The following is a 9,433-nucleotide window of genomic DNA, read 5'->3' as shown; positions in this document are numbered from 1 at the left end:
TCCGGTCGAATGCTCCACCCACAAGCTATAGTAGAATTCTAATGTTGTATGACTAGTAATAATTATATTTATTAATTATTATTACTAGTCAACCAACATTAGAATTCTTCTATAACCTATGGGTGGAGCATTTGACCATATATGCCCGTTTGTGGTGATCGTATGTTTTGAGCTGCTTTGTCGAATCTTCATGTCTCTATAATGTCTAATCTTTTCTCTCTATGTCGAATTATCTTGGACTTATAGAGTTAGGTTAGGCACATTCGACCGCAGGTTCGATAGACACATATTGCTATTGTCACTGTCATGTCGAATCTTCTATCTATATCGAACTGTTGTCGCAACGAAACACATTTTTATGTCGAATCTTTCGGATTTTGGATTCTGCACGTTCGTTATCGTTTGTAAAAAGAACAAACGCGAAAATTCCAGAAGTTTGGACTGATGTGGTATTGATTAGGGACACAGTAGCTGGCATTGGATGCTGTGGCTGGCTCCACTGGTTAGGTTAACACTAGTTTGATGACTCTTTACTGGTGTGATGATGGTCAGTGTCAAAACGGCTAGATTCACTGGTCTGGAGACACTGTGAACTGATATGGTATTGATCAGGGACACAGTAGCTGGTGTGGCTAGTAAACAAGGACTCTGTGGCTGGCTGAACTGATCTGGTGACAAAGTACTAATGTGTTGGCAATCAAGGACACTGTGGCTGGCTTACAATGATGGTCTGTTGATTCTGTACTGGTGTGACAGCAATCAGGGATACTGTGGCTGGTTGCATTTGTCTGGAGACATTGGCTGGTGTGGCGTTGATCAGAAACACTGTAGCTGGCTGCAGTGGTCAAATTACAATGTGTACTGGTGTGGTGGTGATCAGGGACACTGTGACTGGTCGTGGTAAGCAATAAAGGACACTGTGACTGGCTGCACTGGTCTGGTGATACTGTACTGGAGCAACTCTGATCAGAGGCACCATATCTGTCTTACACTGGTCTGGTGACACACTACTGGTGTGGCTAGCAATCATGGACACCGCGGCTTGTATGAATGCACTGTGAAAAAAAACTGCTGCCATTCACATTCAGGAAACATTTGATTGGTGTGTGAGAAGAAACAGAGCATAGGCTGCAAAACGCATTGCATTTGTTTACATTTGTGACCAATCACAGCGATCTGGCTGGAAACTAAAAGGTTGGGCTTTAAAGGCACACGGCACAAATAATATGAAAAACTAGAAAGATTTATTGGTATAGATATATCATAAAAGCAGTTATAGACATAAAATCACAAAATAATTTTAATTAATAACTGGTTCCACACAGGTTATCACAATAGTTATATGAGTCTAACATGAAGAGCTTAAATATACAGCATAATCATAAAATTGGCTATATCAAGTGACCAGGTGGTGATCCAGAGGAACAGGAGGGCTTGCTCAACATGTTGCTCGCTTATGAATAGCGCTTCCTCAGGAGCATAGATATTTCAATCTAATAAGACATATACAAGAAACAAAATAAGTTTACAAGTATAAGTGCATCAGAAATAAAATAAATCAATAAAAATTACATAAAAATACATATGGAAATATGCAAAGGAGTTGCATGATACACAGAGAGTTGGAAAGTGTGCATATACTGCGTTCAAAGTTGGATGTGTGACAGAGCATCAGGGCAGTTCACCACGAAGTTCCCAATGGAAGGGGAGGCAAAGGAGGAAAGAGAAGGGAAAGGAATGGAAAAGAGAGGGAGAGGGGGAGGGGAAAGGGGAAAAAGGGAAGGAGGGGGGAAGAGAGGGCAGAGATAAAAGGAGGAACAGGGAATAGGAGGTATTAAGGATACATAGTAAAGCATATACAAATGATATTGGGGCATCACAATCACAGCGATCATGTGATACAGGGAAAATGAATTTCAATTTTATCAGGCTCTGTACCCTGCTCTGTGATCTGCCATGTTTGGTGGACACAGAGTGCTTTCTAGTGCACACACGAGCATTGCAAAAGGGGAGGCCTTTTTATAAAGGCCTCATGCCCTCAGAAAGCCACTGTATGACTGTTTATGTACAATAGCTGGTTAAAGGAAGAACTGAACTTTGGAAGCTGTGCTTAGAAAGGCTAACTGAGGACAAATAATTAGACAACGGAATTGCCTGTGATGTATCCGTGGCTAATCTTTACCCATTACTTACTTACCATGCCTTTTTTCGGCACTGTGTCTTTGTGTGAAGGTGGCCAACTTGTTAGATGCAGGGTTTTGCTTCCTCAGAGCCTCAAGAAGAAACAACAATGAAAAGCACAGTAGTGGTATCAAAATATCTCACTCCAAATCTGAAACTACACATAAGAGGCAGCAGCACCTTTGTTCTTTTTTTTTTTTTTTTTCAGTTCCATCAGATTTTATTCTGAAAACTATTGTTACTCTATAAACCTGTGTACATAAACATGGAATCTGTTAGAAAGGCAAGGTGTGTACTGTAATGGCATTTTATTAGGACTTCAGAGGTCTTTGAGATCTTGCTGGATCTGCCACAGGGTCGCTGCGCTCTTCTGCAGCTGAGCCTTCTCATCATCTGTCAGTTTCTGATTCACAACTTGAACTAGACCTTGTGCGTTCAGGACACATGGGAGACTCAGGAAGACTTCATTCTCAATACCATAAAAGCCCTTTACCATGGTTGAAACAGGATGGACTCTGCTCAGGTTCTTGAGGATGGACTCTGCCAGGTCAGCCACACTCATGCCGATCGCCCAGTTGGTGTATCCTTTTAGTCTGATCACATCATAAGCACTGGAAACTACCTCTTTGTGGACATCTTTCCAGTTCTCTGAATCCTTGTCAGTTCCAATATCAGGATTAAGAGACTGAAGGGCGACTCCACCAACATTCGCTCCACTCCAAATGGGAACACTGGTATGAATGAATGAATGAATGAAAAACTTATATAGCGCGGCACATGCGAACTGAATCGCCTCTGGGCGCTTGTTGTTTGTGTCTCATGCCTTTCAGAAAAGCAGGGTCTTGATCTGCCTTCTGAAAGACAGGTGGTTTTGCTCCAACCGAATGCTGGTTGGTAAAGCATTCCAAAGCCTGGGGCCCTGGAAAGCAAACCTTCTTTCTCCTTTGGACTTGTATTTGGTTTTAGGAACCTTGACCAGATTTTGGTCGGTGGATCGCAGAATGCGGTTGCAATTGTGCGGTTTGATCTTGTCGCATAGATATCTAGGAGCCTTCCCATGGATGCACTTATGTGTCAGGCAGAGTGCTTTGAATGCAATTCTGTCTTTCACTGGCAGCCAGTGAAGGGATCTCAGTGAAGGTGAGATTGATTCCCAAGATTTTTTCCCAGTCACCAGTCTAGCGGCCGTATTCTGTACGACTTGAAGACGAGCGATTTGGTACTTGGGTAGCCCGAGGTAAAGGGCATTTGCATAGTCCAGTCTTGAATTCACGATAGATCCCACCACGACTGCTACGTCTTCTTTGGGGATAAATGGAATAAGTCTGCGTAGTAGGCGCATCAAATGGTGCGCCCCGCTGACTACTGACCCTATTTGTGCGTCCATTGTCATGAAGGTGTCAAACGTGACTCCCAGGCTTTTGACTTTGGAGCTAGGGGCGATGATTTGTCCCAGGATGGGAGACGGTGTCCAGTTTGTTGTCGGTTGTCTCTTCCGACTGGCATCGAAGATAAAGAGTTCTGTTTTAGCACTATTGAGTTTGAGATAACTCTTAGTCATCCAGTTTTCTATAGAAGAGAGACATTTCTCTAATCTGAGATGATGATCCTTTTTATGGCAGATGCGAAAGTACAACTGCGTGTCGTCTGCATAAGAGTGATAAAGTAGTTCATGGCTACTGATAATATCAAAGAGAGGACGAAGATAGATATTAAACAGCACTGGTGATAGGGGGGATCCTTGGGGGACCCCACATGGCACCGTGCGTTTTTCTGATGTGAAGGATCCCAGTTTCACTGTTTGTGATCGGTTTCCAAGAAAAGAGGAAAACCATGGTAAGGCATCTTCTGAGACTCCGGCGACTTCTGTTAGTCGTCTCAGTAGCAATTTGTGGTCTACTGTGTCAAAAGCTGCGCTTAGGTCCAGCAGAACCAGGAGACAGGATTCTCCTTCGTCTGCGGCCTCGAGCGCATCGTCCCATATTTTCAGTAGGGCCGTTTCCGTCCCGTGACCGGGACGGAACCCGGATTGAAATGGATCGAGTAGGTTGTGGGTGTCCAGATGCTGTTGCAGCTGATTTACCACCACTTTCTCCATTATCTTGGACAGAGCATTTAGACCTGTTATGGGACGGCGGTGAGTTGGGTCCATAGGATCCAAATTAGGTTTTTTCAAGATCGGCAGGATTGTGCCCTCTTTCAGCAGGGAAGGCACTATGCCTTCCTTAAATGACTGATTTATAAGCTGCGTGATCGGAGGCGCCAGGATGTCGGCACATTCCTTCAGTAGCTTGGTGGGAATGATGTCATTCGGTGCTGTGCTGTTGCGCAGCACACCAATGAATTTTTTTGTTGTATCGATGGAGATGGGTTCCAAAGTGAACTTAGTTGATTGTAGAGGCGTTCCGTCGTTGTTTTGATTGAAGACGGGGCTGAGTGGAGTATTGTTTTGCCGAATACTTACCCGAATTTTTTCAATTTTGTTGATGAAGAAATCCGATAGTTCATTGCAGAACTCTTGGGTGTCTGAAGTGGGGACTTCTAGACATCCCGGATTCATGGTCTGGGTGACCATCCTGAAGAGTTCGCGTGGGCGATTCATTGCGCTGTTAATCACCCTGGAGAAGTGAAGTTTTTTGGCTTCGAAAATTTCCTTGTGATAGCGCGTTGTTACTGCTTTGTAGAAGTTGAGGTGGTCTTCTGACGGACTTCTTTTCCAGGCGGCTTCCGCCCTTCTGCGCTCTTGCTTCAATAGCGACAGCTGGTTATTGAACCAGCTGGACTTTTTTGCCCGGCTGCGGAGTTTGCGCTTTGGTGCTGCTAAGTCGGCTGACTGTAGCAGAGCTGCATTAATGGCATCCAAAGTATCTGAGGCTGCTAGCTGAGGAGGAATAGCCCCAATTCGGTTTCCCAGGGTAGATCTGAAGAGTTCCGAGTGGAGCTTCCTCTGAGATCTAGCCCAGTGTATTGTCCCTGGCTTGGGTACTTTCCTGACTAATGGAGTTCTGGGGATTATGAAGCTAATTGCATGGTGGTCTGTCCATGGCAAAGGTTCATTTCCCAAAATGTTTATTTTCAGATTTTGTCTGAAAATTAGGTCGAGTGTGTGACCTGAAGCATGCGTTGGTCCGCGTATAAGTTGTTGAAGTCCTAATCCTTCCAGGTGGTTGATGCAGGCATCCGCGATGGGATCCTGTGAGGAGTTAGCCCACAAGTTGAAATCCCCGAGCAGCAAAAGATGATTGCTGCTAAGGGAGTAGGTGGAAATGAACTCCGTTAATGCTGATATCAACTGCGATTTGGGCCCAGGGGGCCTATAGCAGAGGAGAATATGAACGGTCTCCTGAGAATGAGCTTGAAGTTGAAGCGTAAGGGTTTCCATAAAAGGTAGAGGATTTTGAAGGACCGGTTTAGTGATTGCAATATGCGACTTATGAATCACCGCCAGGCCTCCTCCCCTTTGCCCTATTCTATTTTCCGTTAAGATGCGATAGTTTGCTGGCACCAGTTCTCCGAGAATGGTGTTGCAATCGTCCGACAGCCAACTCTCCGTAATAAAGAGGCAGTCTAGATCGTATTGTAGTAAGAAATCATGGATTTCTGATCGGTGTTTAACTGCTGATCTAGTGTTAAGCAAGGCACATGATATGTGCTTGAGCTGTGGTGAATGATTGAAATTTTTGATGATCGATCGATGATCGAACCTCAAAAGTTGATCTGATTTTAAGGCTATTGTGGTGGCGGCAGGTAATGTAGTTGCGAATTGTCTCAGACCCCAAATGGTTTCTGCAGAGTATCGCAACTTAACCATTGTTGCCAGTCACCGAGGGCTGGAGTGCGGGCGTAGGGTGAGAGAGGATTCGAGAATCCTAGCTCAAGGGAAATAGGGTTTTATTTTTTGGTCCAGAGGAAGGCAAAAAAACCCTGGGCAAGCTGGCCAATGTGCTGCGGCAGGGAAAAAAATTCCTTCCTGATCCCTGAAGGCGATCGGCTCAAAACCCTGGATCAAAAGACTGACGGCTTATGGAGGGGAAAAAAGGGGGGGGGATGCTGGGTGTCACTGCTGCTGGGGTATACCAAAATAATGGCCGCCAGGCAAAGCACAGGACCCGGGCTGGGGGGGGGCTGTCAGCTTGGTAAAAATGATATTTACCGATGAATTTGCTGAACAGGGGGCCTCTGGGGGTGTGGGGGTGAATAACCAGAGCAAACTGTGCTTAGGAATTTAGTGTAGGGAGAAAAGAACGGCGCGCCGGTAGGCCGCGGCTGAAGCCGCGGACTTTCCTAAGGTGCGGCGGCCGCGAGAAGGAGCAGGCTGGCGCGGGGGTGCAAGAGCACCAAAAAACGCCGGAAATACACCCAGGGGGGGTGACTTGGGACTACCACAAAGCGGGTGGCCGTGCGGGCGATAGATGCCGGCAAGAAATAGTATAGAAAGCCGCAGTATGGGGTCTGTGTGACGGCTGCCCTGATAAGGACGGCCGTCAGTGGATCCCCAAGATGACAGGCCCTGAGAGGCAGGGTCTTACCTGCGGAAGAGAGGAGTCCTCGTGGAGAGCGAGATGCTGGTTCCTGGGTCCAGGGAGCTTGTTTCCTGGAGCGTCTAGCCTAGCAGCTGCCTAGCCTCTGACTGTCAGGTCTGGGTGGAAGCAGGCTCGTATGCGGATGGTCCGAAGCGCCCTACTCCACCGCTGACACTGACTGACTGACTGACTGACTGGTATCCCCATGTTCACCCAAAACATAGCCATGGCAGCTTGCAGTGTTGATGCCAAGTTTCTGGGCCATTAGGTAGCGAAACCTTGCTGAATCCAAGTTGGTTCCACTTCCAATGACTTTGTTCTGTGGCAAACCGCTTAGTTTCCATGTTACATATGTCATGATATCAACTGGATTGGAAACCACAAGGATAGTGGCATCAGGGCTGTATTTTACCACCTGAGGGACAATAAACTTGAAGACATTGACGTTTCTCTGTACAAGGTTCAGACGGCTCTCCCCTTCCTGTTGACGGACTCCGCCAGTGACCACAACAAGTTTAGAGTCAGCTGTTACTGAGTAGTCTTTGTTTGCCACAATGGTTGGCGTTTTAAGAAACAGACTTCCATGTTCCAAGTCCATCTTCTCCCCCTGCAGTTTATCTTCCAAGATATCAACCAAGGCAAGCACATCAGGCAGTTCCTTCAGAAGGACGCTGACGGCACAGGCCATGCCAACTTGACCAACTCCTACGATTGTCACCTTGTTCTTGGGAGTACTGGTCTTCTCTTTTACCACGGAAGAAAGGAGGCTTCCTTGTACAGTTGCCATGGTGAATGATCTTAGGCTGTGGAAGACTGGAGGGAGATCTCAATGTGGCTTCAGCTTCTTACTGAATCGCAGCACCTTTGTTCTTAAACAGCAGATATATAGCTATAAGATTGTAGGCACACGGGTACCTTGACACACTCACATACCTGGAATGAAATGCTATTTTTCGGTAGAAATTCCATTCCAAATCTACAGTTTCCTGGTCACTTAGGTACAATTAGCACATTTTACCTACAACATAGCAAATCTTCGCTTTTTGAGTTCAAGGCCATTATTCTCATATAATACATATTTCAATTTTCCATCTACCATATTTTTTTTATACATATTAATATTTTTATATGACCCATTGAATTACACCTTTTTTTCTTTGTATTGATTTTAGTTAAAAAATAACGTTAAAATTAATGTTCTAACAACAAAATACTTGTAACTACATTTTGACTGCACAAAAACGTATTTATTACATACTATATAAACTTTTTTTTCTTGATACAACACATTCTGCTTTTACAAATTTTAATTGTAATTTACAAACACAAAATTACTACTTGCACTTCCATAATATATAAATTCCTTCTGGACTCTGACCAAATGTTACTGTAATATTTTTTTGCATATCAAATTGATTAAAAAGTAAAATGTAGCTTCTGTCTATACGACTTGATTTTCACATACAGTACCATTGCCATACAGATTAAAGCACAAAGGTGTTTACTGGGGAAACCGTCACAATATATGCGAACATTGCGCGTCTGATCGTTAATGCACTCTGGCAAGCTGTTGTCCAGCAAGTCTCATCATTATGGCATTGCCCTTTTAATGGCCACCCAAATGTTCTGTAATATCAACATTTTATTTCACTTTTTTCCTCTCTCGTTGTTTATTTGAAGCTTTCAACAGGGGCAAGTACTCTAATTCTTGGGTAATCTTGTGAAAACACAGAGAGCGTAGAAAGGTCACATTAAATGGGAGTGTGGAGAAAAAGCACTATTCAGGCTTGGACATAAATCAAGGCACTTTATGTACAGAAAATGTGTTGTGGGGTAGCACAATCCCCCAAACTAAACCAGTGACATTTAGGACTTTTGTAAGTCTTTTTTAATCATGGGGTAATCCAAACTGCAACTTCTAGAGAAGTCTAAAGCATTAACCCTGAGACCTGATATATTTCTCTCAAATCAGCATCTGGTAGTCATATAGGAAGGGGGTTAAATTCCTTGGAGACCCCTTCAAAGGCTCCTCCACTGACTTGTTTATAAATACATAGATATGTCCATAAATATATATGTATGTTAATGGAGGCTGTTCTAGACATCATGGGACAGACAGCCATAGTAGTTTTTTTTTTTTTTTCCTTTTTTTTTCCTTTCTTGTCCAGCCATATTGAAACCACTCGTTCAGTCCCTTGTTAAGAAAATGTGCCGTCAGTTATTCAATTATCTGTCAATAAATCCATGGGCAGACTTTCTACACAAAAAGGCATTGAAAGTACAGGGTTAGAGTGTTTGATTGAGGAGCAGCGTTGGGAAATAGGCAGCTGCAGCAACTTTTAGGTAATTGCTTGTTTTCCTGTTTGTCTGGGAAATCCAAATTAAAAGCAAGTTTAACTGGAGCTTGGAACCCAGGGAAATGAAAATATTGTGGTGAAATAAGGCCCCCAAATGGTATTGTACCTAATTGTCATGATATATTTGTGCACCTAACAATACCTTATTTGTGTGTCTTGTTTCAGCTCATTAATAGCCGAGCTGTCCCTTTTAGCCTCCACAGCCCTGTTTCCAAAGTCTCATGGGTTAATTTAGATCAATATAATCCCGCCTGCTTCTGATGATAATCCTTTTAACCTATGAACTTCCCCAAAACTCATGTTTTTTAAGACCAGCGTTAGGGAATTTATGAATTGGAAGCCTCTCAGACATTTTTTGCTGTTAAACTGTGA

At 44.0% G+C, this 9,433-nt stretch overlaps 1 protein-coding gene across 1 annotated transcript; it reads right to left on the bottom strand.

The window, feature by feature from the left end:
* Window positions 1-2,389: 2,389 nt before the first annotated feature.
* Window positions 2,390-7,540, bottom strand: LOC120938839 (L-lactate dehydrogenase B chain-like). The gene is made up of 2 exons (XM_040351915.1): window positions 6,906-7,540; window positions 2,390-2,919 (listed from the first exon to the last, which is right to left on the bottom strand). Exons 1-2 carry the CDS (start codon window positions 7,489-7,491, stop codon window positions 2,501-2,503), a joined length of 1,005 nt encoding a protein of 334 aa, XP_040207849.1. The 5' UTR covers window positions 7,492-7,540; the 3' UTR covers window positions 2,390-2,500.
* Between the last annotated feature and the right edge of the window lie 1,893 nt (window positions 7,541-9,433).

Source organism: Rana temporaria, chromosome 1 (assembly GCF_905171775.1).
Source record: "Rana temporaria chromosome 1, aRanTem1.1, whole genome shotgun sequence".
Classification (NCBI taxonomy): Eukaryota; Metazoa; Chordata; class Amphibia; order Anura; family Ranidae; genus Rana; species Rana temporaria.
This window is presented reverse-complemented; position numbering and strand designations above follow the sequence as displayed.